Source organism: Oryctolagus cuniculus, chromosome 11, assembly GCF_051225735.1.
Source record: "Oryctolagus cuniculus isolate XC-2025 breed Fujian yellow rabbit chromosome 11, ASM5122573v1, whole genome shotgun sequence".
Taxonomy (NCBI): domain Eukaryota; kingdom Metazoa; phylum Chordata; class Mammalia; order Lagomorpha; family Leporidae; genus Oryctolagus; species Oryctolagus cuniculus.
Window position 1 is genome coordinate 54,536,184 of NC_142877.1, and position 20,087 is coordinate 54,556,270.

General features: G+C 44.3%; 1 protein-coding gene across 6 annotated transcripts in view; it reads right to left on the reverse strand.

Moving 5' to 3' along the window:
- Window positions 1-3,633: 3,633 nt before the first annotated feature.
- The window catches only part of TFCP2 (transcription factor CP2), a 69,649-nt gene continuing 53,195 nt past the window's right edge, over window positions 3,634-20,087 (reverse strand). For 4 of the 6 annotated variants that reach the window (XM_070052245.2, XM_089308362.1, XM_089308364.1 and 1 more), the window contains 9 exons: window positions 19,252-19,362; window positions 18,968-19,056; window positions 15,271-15,319; window positions 14,762-14,855; window positions 13,791-13,881; window positions 12,057-12,163; window positions 11,228-11,370; window positions 8,631-8,682; window positions 5,077-7,978 (listed from right to left, as the gene is read on the reverse strand). In XM_070052245.2, coding sequence (XP_069908346.2) covers window positions 7,890-7,978; window positions 8,631-8,682; window positions 11,228-11,370; window positions 12,057-12,163; window positions 13,791-13,881; window positions 14,762-14,855; window positions 15,271-15,319; window positions 18,968-19,056; window positions 19,252-19,362 — 825 coding nt within the window. In that variant the 3' untranslated portion in view covers window positions 5,077-7,889. Of the gene's footprint in view, window positions 7,979-8,630; window positions 8,683-11,227; window positions 11,371-12,056; window positions 12,164-13,790; window positions 13,882-14,761; window positions 14,856-15,270; window positions 15,320-18,967; window positions 19,057-19,251; window positions 19,363-20,087 lie in introns of all 6 variants that reach the window. The other 2 variants (XM_051846295.3, XM_051846294.3) reach the window with 2 other exon arrangements.

Below are 20,087 nucleotides of genomic sequence, written 5' to 3' on the forward strand. Positions count from 1 at the left end.
CCCTCCCTGCTAAAACCGCACTTCTCCTAACAACCAGCAGGGGCCACAAGAGATCCAATTCCTGTAGTGGATCCATCCCCAGGTAGCCCAGGAGGCAAATGAATGGCTGAGTGAAGTTAGAAAATGATTCACAGATCACAGATCCTTAGGTCTGGCCAGGGGAAAGAAAGCCAGAAGAGGGAGAAGCTCGGTCCTGACTTCAAGTCTCGCAGTCCAAATCTGTACTTTCCAGACTGAACGCTGAAGCTTCGCACAGCCCTCCACAGTTATTGCGAGCTGGCCTAAATCTCTGTAGCGAGCCTGGACAGAAGACTTTCTCAGGATATATGCAGACACACAGGGCTCTGACACTCCGCTAGTATGCCTAGGTTGAAAATGCCTGTTCCACAGTCCCAAGGCTTCCTCACTTGCCAAGCTTCCCACGTACCCTCCTGCTTAGCGGTGAGCGTTCTCTGTCCTCACATCAAACCCAGCGCCTGACGTCGGATAACAGAGTATCTGCCTCTGACGTGCACACTGCTTCCTCGGGTCTTTGTCTTCTGTTGTAATAATTTTCCAGCCAGGAAGACACCTCCATTTCCTCCCCTTAAATACTTTTTTTTTAAAGATTTATTTATTTACTTGAAAGTCAGAGTTACACAGAGAGACAGAGAGAGAAAGGTCATCCATCCATCCACTGGTTTACTCCCCGGATGGTTGCAATGACCAGGGGCTGGCCTGGCTGAAACCAGGCACCAAGAGCTTCTTCCGGGTCTCCCACGTGGATGCAAGGGCCCAAGTACTTGGGCCATCTTCCACTGCTTTCCCAGGCCAATAACAGGGAGCTGGATCAGAAGTGGAGCAGCCAGGAATAGAACTGATGCCCATGTGGGATGCCAGCATAGCGGGCAGTGGTTTTACCCACTATGCCAAAACGCCGGCCCCATGACTTCTCAAATAACTCATGTGGGCAAACACCCTTACTGGGCCAAAATATTGGACAAACACTCACACTGCTTCAGAGCCACATTTCATATAGCAAGTAATACTCAATGCTTAAGAGTCCTCCCTTTTCGTTCCCAATGACTCCTGTAAGATTTACAGAGCAGATCTGTCTGCATGCAACCTACTATACTTCAAGGAAATAATATAGACAATGGTTAAAGCTAAATAGGGGGGCTAGCACTGTGGCTCACTTGGTTGATCCTCCGCCTGCGGCGCCAGCATCCCATATGGGCGCCGGGCTCTAGTCCCGGCTGCTCCTCTTCCAGTCCAGCTCTCTGCTGTGGCCTGGGAAGGCAGTGGAGGACGGCTCAAGACTTGGGCCCTGCACACGCATGGGAGACCAGGAGGAAGCTCCTGGCTCCTGGCTTCACATCAGCGCAGGTACCGGCAGTAGCAGCCATTTTGGGGGGGTGAACCAACGGAAGGAAGACCTTTCTCTCTGTCTCTCTCTCACTGTCTATAACTCTACCTGTCAAATAAAAAAATAAAATAAAAAAATAAAAAGATCTATCTCTCTAAAAAAAAAAAAAAAAGCTAAACAGGACGCTACTCTACCTCTCAGAAGAGCTTCAGATGTAACCGTTTTTTTCATATAAACCTCTCACTGTAATGGAAATATTAAATCATCTATTTTCATTTCAGCCGTCACACTGTGAAAAAAGTGAGGTTCAGAACATTTTACTTCTTTATTTAAAAATTTTTTTTTATTTGACAGATAAAGTTAGACAGTGAGGGAGAGAGACAGAGAGAAAGCTCTTCCTTCCATTGGTTCTCCCCAAAAATGGTCGCCACGGCTGGAGCTAAGCCAATCCGAAGCCAGAAGCCAGGTGCTTCTTCCTGGTCTCCCACGCGGTTGCAGGCATCCAAGCACTTGGGCCATCCTCCACTGCCTTCCCAGGCCACAGCAGAGAGCTGGACTGGAAGAGGAGCAACCGGGACTAGAACCCAGTGCCCATATGTGATGCTGGCAACGCAGGCAGAGGATTAACCAAGTGAGCCACGGCACCAGCAGAACATTTTACTTCTAGGAATATATATCTTAGAGATAGGTGCAAAAACACTCATGAAAATGCATGTACTTGCATGATATCCATAAGGAGTGGCCACTTTTTAAAAGTAATGCAGAACTATAAATCCTCAAATGCAAAGATATTCAAGATTTGTTAAACACACGTGAGCCCATTAGACTATGTGTGTGCGTGTCTGCACGTGATAGGGGCAGGTTTTCAAGGATTACTCCTGGAGTGGGATTCCGGGGTGAGGAGAGGGGTTATACCCTTGTTTACTGTTTGTATTTATCATTTTAGACATTACTTTCATAAAGAAAAAGCTAGTTGGAAATCTGCATTATAGCTGAAGGGACCAACACTGAACATATACAGTTTTTAAAGCAAGCTGAATAATTACAATGCTGTATCACTAAAGCAATTCTTACTGATTATATAGCACTGGCACAATGAAATTTTGGAGAGAGCTAAAGAAAGCCTAAAGATTTTTTGATAAATTTAAGGTCTGAAGACTATTCTAAAACAACCCTGACTTCAAGTAAAAATCAACATATATATATATGTATATGTATATGTATATATGCACACACACATATCTAAGTTCACACACACACACACATGTACAAATGCAATAAGCAAATGTCACAGAGTCGCAGATCCTGAAGGAACCTTAAACACCACCTAGTCGCATCCAGCACTGTGGTGTAGCTGATAAAGTAGATGCCTACAATGCCAGCATCCCACACGGCACCGGCTGTGTTCCAGCTGCTCCATTTCCGATCCAGCTCCCTGCGCATGTGCCTGGAAAAAGCCAAAGATGGCACAAGTGTCTGGGCCCTTGCTACCCACATGGGCAACCCGGATGGAGCTCCTGGCTCCTGGCTTCCGCCTGGCCCAGTGCTGGCCCTTGCAGCCATCTGGGGAATACACCAGCAGATGGAAAACTATCTGTCTCGCCCTGTAACTTGTGATTAATTAGTTGATTAATTAAACATTTCTTTCAAAAGTCACCTCATCCACCCACCCACTCTCACCTCCAGACAGAAATGGGGAAATAAACGAAAATCACAGTGGCCTGCTGAGGAGAGGAGAGTTCACTTCACTGAGGCTGAGAACCAGTCCCAGGAACAGAACACGACTGTAGGCCGGCACTGCAGCTCAATAGGCTAATCCTCCGCCTGTGGCACCGGCACACCGGGTTCTAGTCCCGGTCGGGGTGCCGGATTCTGTCCCGGTTGCCCCTCTTCCAGGCCAGCTCTCTGCTGTGGCCAGGGAGGGCAGTAGAGGATGGTCCAAGTGCTTGGGCCCTGCACCCCATGGGAGACCAGGAGAAGCACCTGGCTCCTGCCTTTGGATCAGCGCGGTGCGCCAGCTGCGGCGGCCATTGGAGGGTGAACCAACGGCAAAGGAAGACCTTTCTCTCTGTCTCTCTCTCTCTCTCTCACTGTCCACTCTGCCTGTCAAAAAAATAAAAAAAGAATACGACTATAAACACCGCCTCAAAATGGGGACGGCTGGGAAGAATTCACTAAAGAAGCATTTCGGCATAGTACATCAATTTGTGCAGGTCAAGTTTAAACAGCTCACTGACTGAATTTTCTGGTTTCAGGTTTTAAGTTGTTTTAAACCAAGAGAAATTAGCCATGTTTCAGGTTGATTTTAATGAACAAAAATTTCTGTATAAAAAACACTTAAATGTTATCAAATGCCTTACACACACACACACACAAATCCAAATCTAATACAGAATCTTTGAACTTATCTTTGTTCACTTCCACATATTCTGTGAAGAGACTTCTGGATAAACCTTTCATGTGAAAACAGAAAATCAATGGCTATACAGTTATTCACATGCTTGCGCACACACACACACAGACACCACACAATCGTTCTTCAGGAAGAAAAAAAACAGATGGTGAAAATGTCAATGGGATGGCAATAAATTTCTTATAAAGCTTAAATAAAAGAACACTACATGAATAAAAGAACATTCTAAACCAAGAAAAGATGCAAAGAAGAGAACATGAAAGCAGGGATTAGCCTAACTCATTAATAAATCATTTTGAGAATGTCATTCAAGCATAGTGAGTTTTGGTTATAGATAATCCCAAATTTTCAACACCTAAAATTCTGTGATTGCGATAGCTGACGACACTTAAAAAAGCATCTATGTGTTCAATATGTTGCAAGACTCGACGTGTGCATCATCATGAAGGTGTGGTCTGCCTCTCCCAGTGGCTAACCCTCGGTTCACATGCGGTGCTTTGTCCTATTCATCAGGAGAGCCACAGGAGGAAACCCAGGCAAGCACAGCTGTGATGGGGGCGTTGTCGGTGCTGGATGGTGAAGAATGAGTGCCACATTGCTTGGGCTTGGATGTCAGCATCACTACGTGCTAGCTGCCTGTCCTGTCGCATGCTACAAGGCCACTACGTGTCTCCCTGGCCTCACCCGCAGTTACATACATACACGGTTATTAAGAGGATTGACCAAGATAATCCATTAAGAATTTCTCTCACTTCCTGGATCAGTGAGTGTTAACTAAAATTATTATTGGTCATAACACTACTGGGGAACCAAAAGAAAAATTATCTCCATATTTCTCCTCATTGGCGAAGTTCTCAAAGACCAACTGTGGCAAAAAGCAGAGATGCTCCCATGTTCAGTGCAAAGGAGACTGAGGGCCTAGTCTTAGGAATATAGGTGTTCATTTTTATATTAGATAAAAATTACATGGCTCCATATCACAATATGTAACATCTTTCCATTCAACAGCACACAGTACTCATCATCATCATGCCCTACATACACCCTAAATGATGTGGAGTTTCTACTGACATTCAACCACAGGATCCAGAAACTGTGACTAGGAAACAGCTGCAGAGCTGCATGCTGGGCAGTGATCTGTGTGTACCACGAAAGCTTGAGCCAACACAGACAGCTGGGATTCCGCCTCCACGGCCCACACTCCTCCATACACAGTCAGACGGACGAGGTGCTGCAGATTGCTGTCCATTCCCGTCTCGAAGAAGTCAGTTTGCAGGAGGTGAAGGAAGCAGCAGCCACTGAGCACACAATGCCCCTATTTCAGTATGATATGATAACTATCATTGGTTTCTGCTGTATTAAAAAAAGGAGAAAGAGAAAATGATCTTTAGTCACCTCTGAAACACAGTGGGAGAAAACAAATATGGTAGGGTTCTCCTGAGGAAGAAACCACCCACAGGAAAAAAGGCAGCATAGCTTTGTAAAAACCTCTTTCAGGGCCAGCGCTGTGGTGCAGCAGGGTAAGCTGCCGCATAGAGTGCTTGCATCCCCTATGGGTACCCGTCCTGGCTGTTCCACTTCTGATCCAGCTAATGCGCCAGGGAAAGCAGCAGAAGATGGCTCAAGTGCGTGGGCCCTGCCACCCATGTAAGAGATCTGGATGACGCTCCGGGCTTTGGCTTGGCCCAGCCCTGGCCATCGTGGCCATTTGGGAATTGAATCAGTGGATGGAAGATCTCTCTCTCTCTGTCTCTCTCCTCTCTCTGTGTTTTGTTTGTTTGTTTGTTTTAAAGGTTTATTCTTGACACCCCCCTCCCAGCCACTCTACCCAGAGGTCTGACTTAAATCTTACTTTTCTCTAAATAAATAAATATTTATTCTCCTCTCTCTTTTTAACTCTGCCTTTCAAATAAACAAATAAATTTTTAAAAATTAAAATACATTTTTCCTTTTAATATTTTTATTTAATTTTCATTTTATTTCAAACACATAGCAAGACAGAGGTAGATGGAGAGAGATCTTCCATCTGTTAGTTCATTCCCCAAATGCCTGCAATGGCTAGGACTAGGTCCACCCGAAAGCCAGAAGCCCAGAATTCCATCCAAGTCGCCCACGTGGGTGGCAGGGCCACAGACACCTGAGCCATCACCTGCTGCTTCCCAGGGTGCTCAACAGCAGGAAGGGGCTGGGAGGGGAATAGCCAGGATCCAAACTTAACCACTGCCCCAAAGCCCCTCTCCGCAGCACACTTAGAATGGAATACTAGTGCCGTTGGTCCCCAGCTCCCAGTGGTTCCACTAAAAACTTCTTACAAATGATTTATCTGTTTATTTGAGAGGCAGAGAGCGAGCTAGCTCCCATCATCCACTGGTGGAGCAACAGTGGGGGGTGGCTGAAGTTGGGAGTCGGAATTCAGTCCAAGTCTCCCAGGAAGCCAACTTCCTGACGCTTTGGTGCTGCCTCCCTGGTGTTCGTTAGCAGGAAGGTGGAGTGAGGAGCTGGCACCAGAGCTCAAACCTAAGCATTCGAATATGGGAAAATGGGCTGTGGGCATCCTAATCGGTGTCTTAACTGCTAGGCCAAAAGCCCACCCCTCACTTGAGAGATCTGGACATATAGTGGTGCAACAGCAGTATGTATGCAACAGAAACTCTACTTTAGTGCTGAACCTGCCCTAGGCTAGCGCCATGCAGTGCAATATCCTCTGGTAAGGGTGAGCAGCACAGTGAGCGCAGCTCTCGGCCATGCGGTCACGAGGGTAAATAACTGATACCCTACAGTGTACCACGTTGCTAAGCAGTAATACTCTGGTAGTTTGGTATATTAAAAGTATTTTCAGGCCGGTACTATGGTATAGCAGGTAAAGCTGCCACCTGCAGTGCCGGCATCCTATATGGACACCAGTTTGAGTCCCAGATGCTCACTTCTGATCCAGCTCTCTGCTATGACTTGGGAAAGCAATAGAATATGGCCCAAATCCTTGAGCCCCTGCATCTGTGTGGGAGACCTGGAAAAAGCTCCTGACTCCTGATTCCTGACTCCAGATCGGCTCATCTCCAGCCACTGGCAGCCATCTGGGGAGTGAACCAGTGGATGAAGACAGCTCGCTCGCTCACTCGCTCGCTCACTCACTCACTCTCTCTCTCTCTCTGCCTCTGCCTCTGTGTGTAACACTGCTTTCAATAAATAAATCTTAAAAAAAAAAAAAAAAACATTTTCAACTTAGGATGGATGTAACAGGATGTAACTACTGTAAGTCAAGGAGCATTTGTAACAAATATGCATTATAAAAGAAAAAACATGCCTCAGGGTAGGCATCATGGCCCACAGGGTCAAGCTGCTGCTTGGGATGCCTACATCCTACACCAGAGTGCCAGTCCCAGTCCCAGTACCTCGCTTCCAATCCAGCTTCCTGCTAAGGGATCCTGGGAGGCAGTAGACGGCTCAGATGCTTGCACTTCTGTCACCCCTGTGGGGACCTGGCTGGAGTTATCGGCTCCTGGATTTGGCCTGGGCAGCCTACTAGCTACAGCAGACATGTGGGAAGTGAGCCAGTAGACCAAGATCTATTTCTGTCTCTGTCTTTCTTTCTCTCTCACTGATTTTCAAGTAGATGAAAATATAAACTTTTTTTTAAAGATGTACTTATTTATTTGAAAGTCTGAGTTACAAAGAGAGAAAGAGAAAGACAGAGAGAGATCTTCCATCCACTGGTTCACTCCCCAGATGGCTCCAATAGCCAGGGCTGGGCTAGGCCGAAGCCAGGAGCCAGGAGCTTCATCCAGGATCTTTCATGTGGGTGGTAGGGTCCAAACACTTAGGCTATCTTCCGCTGCCTTTCCCAGGCCATTAGCAGGGAGCCAACCAGTACCTATATGGGATGCCGGCATCACAGGCAGCAGCTTTACCCACTATGCCACATCACCAGCCCCATAAATAAACATGCCTCAGTGTCCTCATTTGTCAATGCAAGATGGAGAGAATGGTAGAGGTCATCAGGTACACTTTGTCTATAAGAGGCCAACTCACAGAAGGGAACAATCTTTAATAATGTCACTTTCTTGGCCAGCGCCGTGGCTTACTTGGCTAATCCTCCGCCTGCGGCGCTGGCATCCCATATGGGCGCCGGGTTCAAGTCCCAGTCGCTCCTCTTCCAGTCCAGCTCTCTGCTGTGGCCCGGGAGTGCAGTGGAGAATGGTCCACGAGCTTGGGCCCTGCACCTGCATGGGAGACCAGGAGGAAGCACCTGGCTCCTGGCTTCGGATCGGCGCAGCGCGCCGGCCATAGCAATCACTTGGGGGGTGAACCAACAGAAAAAGGAAGACCTTTCTTTCTGTCTCTCTCTCTCTCTCTCTCACTGTCTAACTCTGCCTATAAAAAAAAAAAAAAAAAAAAAAAAGAGAGAGAGAGAGAGAGAGACATACAGAGAGAAAGAGAGAGAGAGATATCTTCCATGTACTGGCTCTCTCTCAAAATACCTTCAACAGCCAAGACTGGGCTAGGCTAAAGACAGGAGCCTGGAACTACATCTGGGTTTCCCACGTGGGCAGCAGGGACCCAAATACTTGAGGCATCTTTGAAAGGCAAAGAGACTGGGGGACAGGAGTGGGGAGGAATCTCCCATCTACTAGTTCACTTCCCAAATGCCTACACATAGCCAGGGCTGGGCCAGGCCAAAGCCAGGAACTCAATCTGGGTTTTGCTCCTAGGTGGTACTTGACCTATCACCGCTTCCTCCCAAGGTCTGCATCAGCAAGAAGGTCCAAGGTCGGGACACAGCCCTCCCAAGCAGTGTCTTAACCAAATGCCCACCTCGGAACAAACGTTTTTAAAATTCTTAAGAATACGATGTTTGTTTTACTATTTAATTACCTTTCATTGTGTCCAGAATAAAACAGGCTTCTTCCTGAAAGTTCTGTATCATCTGGAAAAAAAAGAAAAGGCAAGAAAACTTGCTGTTTATTAAAAACTTTGGTTGGCTGCATATCTTTGGATCCTGTGGCATTTGGTAACTTTAGATTTCAGTGGGAAATGACCCCCTCTACTTCTGTGCTCCCAAGGACTAGCCCAGATCCACAAGGGTTCACAAGGAGGCTTCGCAGGCTGCAAAGTGTATTTCCTGCAGATCCATGGACTCAGATGTTTTCTCCAACCAGTTTTCAAAAGCCTGCTTAACAAGCTTATTTTCTTTTTTCCTCCTCCCATTTTTTTAAACTTTTATTTAATGAATATAAATTTCCAAAGTACAGCTTATGGATTACAATGGCTTTCCCCCCCATAACTTCCCTCCCACCCGCAACCCTCCCCTCTCCCGCTTCCTCTCTCCTTCCATTCACATCAAGATTTATTTTCAATTATCTTTATATACATTAGATCAATTTAGCATATATTAAGTAAACCTTTCAACAGTTTGCACCCACACAGAAACACAAAGTGTAAAATACTGTTTGAGTGGGGCCGGCGTTGTGGCTCAGCGGGTTAACACCCTGGCCTGAAGCACCGGCATCCCATATGGGCACCGGTTCAAGTCCCGGCTGCTCCTCTTCCGATCTAGCTCTCTGCTATGGCCTGGGATAGCAGTAGAAGATGGCCCAAGTCCTTGGGTCCCTGCCCCCATGTGGGAGACCCGGAAGAAGCTCCTGGCTCCTGGCTTCAGATCGGCGCAGTTCCAGCCATTGCGGCCAGTTGGGGAGTGAACCATCAGATGGGAGGCCTCTCTCTCTCTCCCTCTGCCTCTCCTCTCTCTGTGTAACTCTGACTTTCAAATAAATAAATAAATCTTTAAAAAAAAAAATACTGTTTGAGTACTAGTTATAGCATTAAATCACAATGTACAGCACCTTAAGGACAGAGATCCTACATGATGAGTAAGTGCACAGTGACTCCTGTTGTTGACTTAACAAATTGACACTCTTGTTTATGGTGTCAGTAATCTCCCTAGGCTCTTGTCATGAGTTGCCAAGGCTATGGAGGCCTTTTGAATTCGCTGACTCTGATCTTATTTAGACAAGGTCATAGTCAAAGTGGAAGTTCCCTCCTCCCTTCAGAGAAAGGTACCTCCTTTTTTGATGACCTGTTCTTTCCACTGGGATCTCACTCGCAGAGATCTTTCATATAGGTTCTTTTCTCCTCCCATTTTTGATTCTTTAATTTTAAAAACAGAGCCTTCTAGAACAGTGATCTTAAAAATGGAGTATGCATTTCCTTGGGTTAACAGGTAAGATCTTCCAAGTGGTGCAGAGACACTGAGAGGCCTACACAGGAGAACCAACTCCCAGGTGTTCCACTTCCATTTGTGAGAAACCTCTTCATTTTCCTTCTCCACTCTCTTGTTGTACAGAAACAAATAAATGAGTTTCACTCTTCCAGAATCCTACTAGGGGGCCCTGTCCTCGGCGTGCCAAGGTGGAACTACAAAAATGAGCACTAATGACTGGGTAACAAACCCTCACTTGAGTCAGGTGATTTTCAATTCTTGCCTTTCGCTAGAAGGGAAGAGTGACCTGATCATAAACCGCCAAATGACAGGCGACTCAAAGCAATTTCTGATTACATCACCATGTAGTTTCTGGTACACAATTCAAAAGTTAACCAAAACTTCGCCCATTCCTGCCTGTCAATTTATCTGAACCACATTCCAATGCACTTCTATCTATGGGAGAGAAAGAGGATGGAATTGATACCGCACGGCAGGCCATCCTAGTGCTCAACAGGCAATAGTCATCTACAGATGAATTAACTGTGGGCGAGGCTGGGGGTGGGCCTGCAATAATTCCATCTACCTCATTAATAGATGCCCTTCTAATAAATTCCTTCTTAATGTTTAATAATTACTTAGTAGAATATGTAATATATTTGTTAACCAATTGCAAAATCGGTAATAACTATTCAAAAGAAATAAAAAGTTTAACTTTTATAGAAATAAACTTTTTGACTGAAATAAATTTTTGTTTTAAAGAAACTGGTAGGGTAATCAATAAAAGATGCTTGAGCATAAAAGTAAATTATGGGAAAACAAAATTCTAAGGGAGAAATTGAATATGAGTCTGAGGAAACAGAAGAATCATACAAAAATTCTAACTGTTAACGTATAGTCATGTGGTTTTTAAATGGCTAATGGTAGTACTAAATCACACTTGTACTTAGGTTGTGTGGAATACAATTTGAAAAGAGATACACCGTTTCATTTTTCCATGTCATACATGCCCAGAAATGGCATCTTTTAAATTACTTGAACTTGTAACAAAAATGCTGAGTCTACCTAAAAATGTGCAAAGAGATACATGGTTTTTTAAAAATCATTTTAGGAGCTAAGCAAGCAAAGGTTAAAGCTCTCTGGTCCAGGAAACAGAATGCCCCAGCAGGTCTGCTCCTGCTCCTGCTCCTGCTCCTGCTCCTGCTCCTGCTCCTGCTGCATAACCCGACAGACGAACTGTCGTCTGGTGACAAAACCGTCCTGAAAACCCTACCTCGTCACTGATGAGCACATGGATCCCTGTTGGCCCCTGCTTGTAAATCTGGCTGATCTGGCGCGGGGAAATGCTGAAAAGTTGAGCAATTTTCTCCGTCAATTCAACAGCTGTCAGTTCTTCCAGGTAGACGGCATGGTACACTGCAGAAGGGAGAAGCAGCAGCAGTCAGTACGGAGAGTTCTCTGCTCTTACAGGCCATCTCATCACCGGGGATACCCACATTTCTGAGGGACTCGGATATCACACTACTCGAGTGCTGCTAGCTGTGGGGCCTAGAGCAAGCTGTTTAATATTTCCAGGTCTCATTTTCTCCATCGACATGTTAAGATAACAATAAAATCCACTGTTAAGAGCAGGCATTAGTTGTAAAAATTAAAGCATGAGAAAAGTGTTGAGCACAGCAGCTTTTGTTCTTAAGAACTTGTTTGAGAAGCAGACAGACACAGAGAAGGAGAGAGAGCGTTCCTAGCCACCGACTCACTCCCCAGGCTGGAGCTGAGCACGTAGGCCAGGCTCCCACACGCGTGGCAGGAAGCCAGTCACATGAGCCAGCACTGCGGCCCCTAGGGTCTGCATTACAGGGAGCTGCAGTTAGGAGCTGAAGGTGGGTACTGAACCCAGGTGCTCGGATACGGGACTTGGCGTCTTAACCGCTGGGCCAAATGTCCACCCAACACCTGGCATCTCCGAGAGGCTCAATGGTTAACGACTGCCACTGCTTCCAGCAAATGCTGAATCTGCTGTTTGTAATGTCCCCTCACGCGTGCCCGTAAGTCACCCCATCACCTTTCCTCACGTCTATCCTGGTTTATCCAGAATGACCTACCGAAGAAGGTACCATTTGAGTCTCCATCCTCATGCTTCTGCTGCTGCTGCTCCCTCAAGTGCAATGATTCCTGACAAACATAAATGGTTAACCTTGGACGCACCATCCTAAGGGGGAGAAAAGGGGAGTGGTTAGTCTTATATTTTCTAAAAGCACATTTTAAGGGAGAATTTGCATTTCTACATTAATAGGAGAAAGCAAGAGTTGAAAACTGGCAGCTCATCAGGCGAATGCCCTTCGTTTGCTATGTTGTATTAGCTCTCTCAAGGTGGATGGGTTCCTGTTTCTTAAGTTGAATTAGTTGGACAGGAGGCATTACATAAACCTTCAAACTCTTGGCTTCCCTTGAAAACTGAGACCTAGCCATCTGAGGCCATCACTCACACATGAAAGCAATTACATCTTCACCTTACACCCATTTGCAGTCGCTACCTGGCCTGTGCAGTCACTTGAATATGTGATTGGCTATGGTTTGGATTGCACCAAGAAAACTTAATCCAATCACAGTGTTTAGAGAGGGCCTTTGCGAGGGACTGGATTGGTCTGGGCCTTTGGGGTTGAGCCCCCGTCATTCGATTCTGCTGATTTTATGACACAGACACAGATGGACAAGCGTGCTGCTCTCATATCTTGCCATGTTATGCCCTGTGCAACCCTGGGACTCCTGCCCTCAAGAAAACCATCACCAGAGGCAGAACGAGTAGGGCCTGCCTATTCTTAGACTGTGAATGTCCAGAACTGTGAGCCACGTAAGCCTTTTCTATTATAAATAAGGTGCTCAGGTACTTTGTCATAACAAAAAATGATTACCACATGACCCTTGGAGGGGTCATATACGCACTGTTTTATGGGTCAGGTTTTGGATACATCATTGACTTACAAATGGCAGCATGGTAAACTAGAGCATGTTAATTCTCTCATATCTCTCCTAAATGGCCTAAGCTCTCTTTCTGTTCCTCTTACTTCTTAGAAAAAGACATTAAATTACCTCTTGATCTGCTCATCTTATTCCTCTTATTTATAAGCTCTTTAGATAACACACTTAAAAATGAAAGATCTGTTCTTTACTTCCCCAAAGCTCCAACTCTTGCATTTCAGTTTTTTCAAAATTTTCCAAGATTACAGCCGATCTGATTTGACATCCCTTGTGACACACATGTCACCATCTATTTGATTAGTCACTATATTTGGTTACTACCACTGACTTGTATGGTTTTTCCATCAGTATCACATGACCTGTTCAAAACTGTGAATCCTAACAAGAACCACAAATTGGCAAGCAGACAAAAGCGATTCCCACCCAGACTTAAGATAGAGCTCTTCTCCAGACGAAACGGATTCTTATTTTTGCTTGTTCTGTTTTCCTTCAAAACAAATACCACTACCTAACATACTTACTGTTCAGATCTCTACCTCTGCACACTAAAAAGTAAACTCCCTAACAATGAGCACCTTGTCTGTTTTCCCATATCCCCAGGACAGTTCAGGCTCATGATAAGGACAATGAAGACTTAATGGATGAAAACACATCGTGGAAATGAAAAACGAGACATCACAGGGAATTCTTTGGATCACATTTAAGAAAGGATTTTTTCATCTTGTTTAGTACATGGTAGGCATTAAAGAACATGTTCTGACAAGATGTATATAGTTGTAGAGAGCACTATGAGGAATTCCTGAATCCAAACCCATGTGAAATTCAACCTTGTTGATATTTTAGCACTAATTACATACCGGCCTTTTAATGCATTAAAAAGCCTGATTCCATCTGCAGGGCCACAAATTTGAATCACATCATCTCTGGTTAGTTTCAATAAATCTGCCCCTAGAAAAAATATAAGAAAATAAGTGACAAAGGCAAAGACTCTCTTTGCTACAGAATACTAAAATGGGCTCTATGACAAGGACACCTGATCACCAGTATGCGACAACTCACAATCTTTCACACGGTACATAAGGCCCTTCATGACCTGGCCCCTGCATCCTCTTCTGTCTCAGCTCCCACTTAATTAACTTTTCTGCTTGACCTATGCTTTCACCACACTGATGATCATGAGCAACATATTCTTTCTGCCTGAAATATGCCCCACTATCTGATCAACAGCCTCTTCTCAGTGCTCAGATTCACCACATGTGGCGTGCATGCTCCCCAACACCAGTGAATGCCTCACTCATGCACACCCGTCTACCACATCATGACCCGTGTACCTGTTTCTCAGGGTGTTACTTTGCTTTCTTCTTTGTGTGTTTGGTGGGGGGAGGATACTAGGTGATGAATGAACTCTTTGATCAGGAAGTGTATATGCTGTATTCATTTTTATATTCCTACAATACCTGGTATGCAGAAGGTGCTCAATAGAAATGGATTTTATAGGTAAAATACAATATAGTGAGAGGAAAGGAAAAATTTCAGACTACCTGTAAGTGACCCTGGATAAACTATTATATGGCATATACACTTTAAAAAGTGTTAGATGGAATAAGCATTTTTAAATTACAGTGAGGTTAAACTAAGAGGCTTGTTTTAAAGCATTTCACAGCACAGTTACAGCTAGTGAGAATCTAAAAGGTTCTATGATATTGACTTCATCAGAGAAATGTGCTGATCATACACACACACCCCAAAGTCTCACATGTAAACCAGGAGGCCCCAGGATGCACAACTCTCCTATACTGGGAGAAACAAGAGCAGCAGCCGACTTAACCTGAGAAGTTTGTGAAAAGCCTTGAGAACGTAGAGAACCGGTTTCGATGCAACCACTGCTGAGCTTCCTGAGGTGTGGTTGTTGGCAAGAGGTTCTGAAAGGCAGAAAGCATTCTTAGGTAACTAACTAGATTAATCTTTCATCATCTTTCGTCGCACTAGGTAAAACACAGCATAAAACCCTCCCACACTTCCACACTCAGACTGGCCTGGTTGGTTTGGAAGTTGTTTGCATAATATTAACCTTCCCTTTTTCTATGGAAGATACCCTTGAAGTTTCGTCCTTATCTTCCCCACTAGACTGCTGGGCTCTTCAAATGTGAGGATCCCATATGATTTGGTTCTTATTTTCAGTCCCTAACAAAGTACCTGGTTCATGGTCAACATTTAGTAAATGTTTAAGGCATCAATGAATAATACTCCCTAAAAGCTGGGCATTTCTACTAAATTGCATGGTCATTAAAGTATTACCAAACACTGCAAATAGCAAATGTCGAACTGTAGACTTACATCTGTTACTGGAGGGGGTGGCTCTGGCTGGTGGTTTGGTGAACCATTTCTAAAGAAACATTCAAAAGGAGAGGATGAGTCTATGACATATACTAGAGACCAGTATCTCATGCGTCATCTTCGCAGTCAGTCTTTAGCTAGAGATTTAAAAGAATCTGTGTTCTCTCATTAAGCATTCTTAGTCTTTGACCCTACATTTCAATTTTCAGTTAATTTAACCTAAACAGTTCATGAGAAAGGAGAAATATCTATGTCATTAGCAATATTTTTCATTATTGAGAAAACTAAACAAAAAAATCAAAATTTCAATTAGTTGAGAACTGATGAAATGAATTATGGTATAAAGAATATTTAACAACAAATTTATTAAAATGAAAAGTATCAGGACATAAAATTATATCAACATATTAGTACTACATTAAATACATAAGCAGATACACATATACAAGAAAAATACTGGAAGAAAATATATGCAAAGCAATATGAACACAGATGTTTATCGTGAAATACAGCTATTTTTAAAGCAGCTTCAAAATCGGTGCTGTCTTCATTGTGATACAAGTGCTATTTCCACTCCTTGGGTTTTTTTCTATACTTTCAATTGTCTATGGGCTGTCCCTCTTCCATATGCTTATTTCTTTTATGGGAGGAAAACTGAGGCAAATAAGCAAGTAGTTGGAAAAGAGAGGAGAAAACTTAAAAACTCTATATAATATTTAAAATTGCCTATAAGTAGACTGCATTATCCATGTAGATGGTAAGAGTTTTTCTTTCAAAAAAGCAGCTCATTTTATTTTTTTAGCTTTAGCTGCAAAATTCGAATTTGGTATTCAAACAGTAATTAACTTATCTCAGGACCTTAGTTATACATATTCCTCTGAGAATTAACACACATTTTTACTCTTAATCGTTATGTTTTGAATATTTAAGTCATCTTAATTAAATTCTTTAAAAAGCAGGGCACACATATAGCCTAAATAAATGCAAAAACAAACTAAACAAAACGCCACATATTGGGTATCTATCCAAGTTTCAGTATGGCTATATGGGTAATACCTGCTAATGCTAGGACTGTGAGAGAGTTGCTTTTTTTTATTATTATTATTTACTTGAAAGGCAGTGAGAAAGAGAGCAAGAGAAAAAGGAGAGAAAGAGAAAGGTCCTCTATCTGCTGCTCACTCCTCAAATGACCGAACCAGCCGGGACTGGGCCAAATGGAGCCAGGATCCCAGGTGTCCAACATGGGTAGCAGGGGCCAAAGAACTCGGGCCATCCTCTGCTGCCCCCCACCCCAACCAGGCACACCAGTAGGGAGCTGGATTGGAAGTGGAGCAGCCAGCACCTGAACCAGTGCCCATTTGCGATGCCAGCATCGTAGGTAGCGGCTCAACCCACTGTGCCACAACACCAGCCCCAGTTACTTTTGCAACTGGAATAGGTGCCTGTACCAACATTTAATAACTCTGATGGTAAAAGACAACACAGCAAGATTAAATGCATCCTACACATAATTCCAAAACTTCATTTCAGCCATCATCTTCAAACTTCTTTCCCCAATGATCAAAAAGACTCATAATAATTGTTAGGAGCATTTTTTCTTTTTATTTATTTTTTTTATTTTTTGACAGGCAGAGTGGACAGTGAGAGAGAGAGAGAGACAGAGAGAAAGGTCTTCCTTTACTGTTGGTTCACCCTCCAATGGCCGCCGCGGCCAGCATGCTGCAGCCGGCGCACCGTGCTGATCCGATGGCAGGAGCCAGGTACTTCTCCTGGTCTCCCATGGGGTGCAGGGCCCAAGTACTTGGGCCATCCTCCACTGCACTCCCAGGCCACAGCAGAGAGCTGGCCTGGAAGAGGGGCAACCGGGACAGAATCCGGCACCCCAACCGGGACTAGAACCCGGTGTGCCGGCGCCGCAAGGTGGAGGATTAGCCTAGTGAGCCGCGGCACCGGCCCATCTCTTTTTAATTTTTAAAAAATGTATTTATTTGAGAGAAACAGAGAGAAAGTGCTTTCCTATCCACTGGTTCATTCCACAAATACTTGCAGAGGTATATGAACAAAGCCAGGTGCCAGTACTACAATCCGAGTCTCCCACAAGGCTGGCAGGGACCCAACCACTTGAGCGGTTATGGCTACCGCCCAGGGTCTGCGTTAGCAGAAAACTGGAATTAAGAACGGTGCTGGAACTTGCACCCAGAAGCTTCAATGTGGGCATTCTTTTTTTAAGATTTATTTATTTATTTGAAAGGAAGAGTGAGAGAGAGAGAGGAAAAAACAGACAGGAGAGAGGGATATCTTCCATCCACTGGTTCACTCTCCAAATGGTAGCAACAGCCAGGTCTGAGCCAGGCCAAAGCCAGGAGCCAGGAACTCCATTTTGGTCTCTCACATGGGTGGCAGGATCCTGACTACTTGGGCCACCATCTGCTGCCTTCCCAGGCACATTAGCAGGAAGCTGGACTGGGAGTACAGTAGCTGGAGTTTACGCCAAGGCACTGGGATAATGCTGCTACAAACAGCAGCTTAACCAGCTATGCTATAATTCCAGCACCATGTAGGTGTTAAATGCCAGACCAGGGGTCTATGCTGTGGTGCAGTAGGCTAAGCCTCCACCTGCGACACCAGCATCCCATATGGGTGCAGGTTCTAGTCCTGGATGCTCCTCTTCCAATCCAGCTCTCTGCTATGGCCTGGGAAAGCAGTAGAAGATGGCCCAAATCCTTGGGCCCCTGCACCCACGTGGGAGATCTGGAAGAAGCTCCTGGCTCTTGGCTTCGGATCAGTCTAGCTCCGGCCATTGCAGCCATTTGGGGAGTGAACCAGCAGACAGAAGACCGCTCTCTCTGTCTCTCCCTCTCTCTGTCTGTAACTCTACATCTCAAGTAAATAAGTAAAATCTTAAAAAAAAAAAAAAAAAAAAAGCCAGGCCAAACACTTGTTCCAGGAATGTTTTTAACAGGTAATAAGACATTAATGTTTGCACAACGGTGTTTCTAATTCCCAGGGACTACCCTTCTGATGCAAGGATGATCACGAAGTCAAAGAACCATAAGATGAACAGTAATGCAGAGCAAAAAAAGCCCAGATAATCTGCCCCTGAATCACTAAAAATTGACCATAAATGCTATGAGGAAGAAGCAGCAGCAGCAAAGAAGGATGAGGAAGAAGGGGAGACAGGCTATGTAAAAATTCAGTCTTTTTTAAAGATACATCAGGGGCTGGCACTGTGGCACAGCAGGTTTGAAGCTGCCACCAGCAGCCTCTGGTTCGATATGATCATAGGTTCAAGTCCCAGCTACTCCACTTCCGATCCAGCTCCTTGCTAATGACCTAAGAAAAGCAGCAGCAGATGTCCCAAGTGCTTGGGCCCCTGCCACCCATATGGGAGACCTCTAAGAACCTCCTGGCTCCTGGCTTCGGCCTGGCCCAACCCTGGCCATTGCAGCCATCTAGGGAGTAAACCAGAGGATGGAAGAGCTCTCTCTCTCTGTAACTCTACTTTTCAAATAAATAAATAAATATTTTAAAAATAAAATAAAGGAGATTAAAAAATGAAAAATGCATCAAATTTCAATTAATATATATATCCATTACAGACTGACCAAATACAAGTATTTACTGATTTGTTTATGGAAAGATAATGAAAAAGCACATATTTAAGACAAACACAGGTTAATTAATTTCCCAGACTTACCCTTCCCCAAGAGAGAAACTGCTGTGGGAGCTGTTGAAGCCGGGTGACGGGGAATTATTGACGTACGTGATCTCGGGCCATGGAGAACACTGCAAACGAAAGAGAAGCTGGGCAATGGCAAAGCACAACTGTCCCTCGGGTTCTACAACACGGCCACCACAGCAGCACACCTGGATTAGGGAGCCGTAACTCAGGTGCCCTGCAAGCAGAAGTCATTCTGACCAGGCTTGAAGTAACAGATTTTTCTTTTAAGTGTGAAATTGCCACAGAAGAAATCCACCTACCTCTGTGAGGATGGTCGTCTCATAGGAAGGCTGGTATTTCTCTTTTTCATGGGGTGTTCGTTTCTCCATTTTTTCCCTATCTGTTTTTTGCTTTCTGTCTGCACCTTTGGGCTGAAACGAGAAGGATTTTGTTTTAAACTTAAGTACTCTCACCCTTACACTCGAAGATATTACTTCTAAAAACTTAAATCCATTCATTCCTTTGTATCCGTGGAGGATTAATTCCAGTTCACACCTGCACCCCCGCCCCAAAATCTGCAAATGTCTAGGTTCTTTATATAAAGTGATGTAATATTTACATATAACATAGCACATCCTCTCATATACTATAAATCATCTCTAAGTAATTTATAATTCATAATCAAATGTGAATGTTATATAAGTGGTTGTTATACTGGTTACAGAAAATGGACAAGGATAAGAAAGGCTACACATATTGGTACAGACACAACCATCATAGGTCTACACAGTACACAAACCAGATATCAGGCAAACAACAAGACAAGTGCTAGTGCGGGAGAGACTGAGGAATTGAGAAACACAGGAGACTACAGCAGAATGTGCCCACAGTTCACTCCATGTAGGTGGATTCTGCATAGTGCTCCTTGCATATCAAATTCAAATGCTGCTTTTTGCAACTTTCAGGAAATGAAAACAACACATCTTTTCAATCTGTATGGGGTGATTCTGTGATTGCAAAACCTAGGGATCTGTAAGGCTGACTGTATTTACATCTGAAACAAAGACAAACGGACAGTGATGTAAAAATAAGATCAACCACATAAGGCTGAAAACAGGAAATTTAAATGTTTAATGGAATTGAAAAAGAACATGTC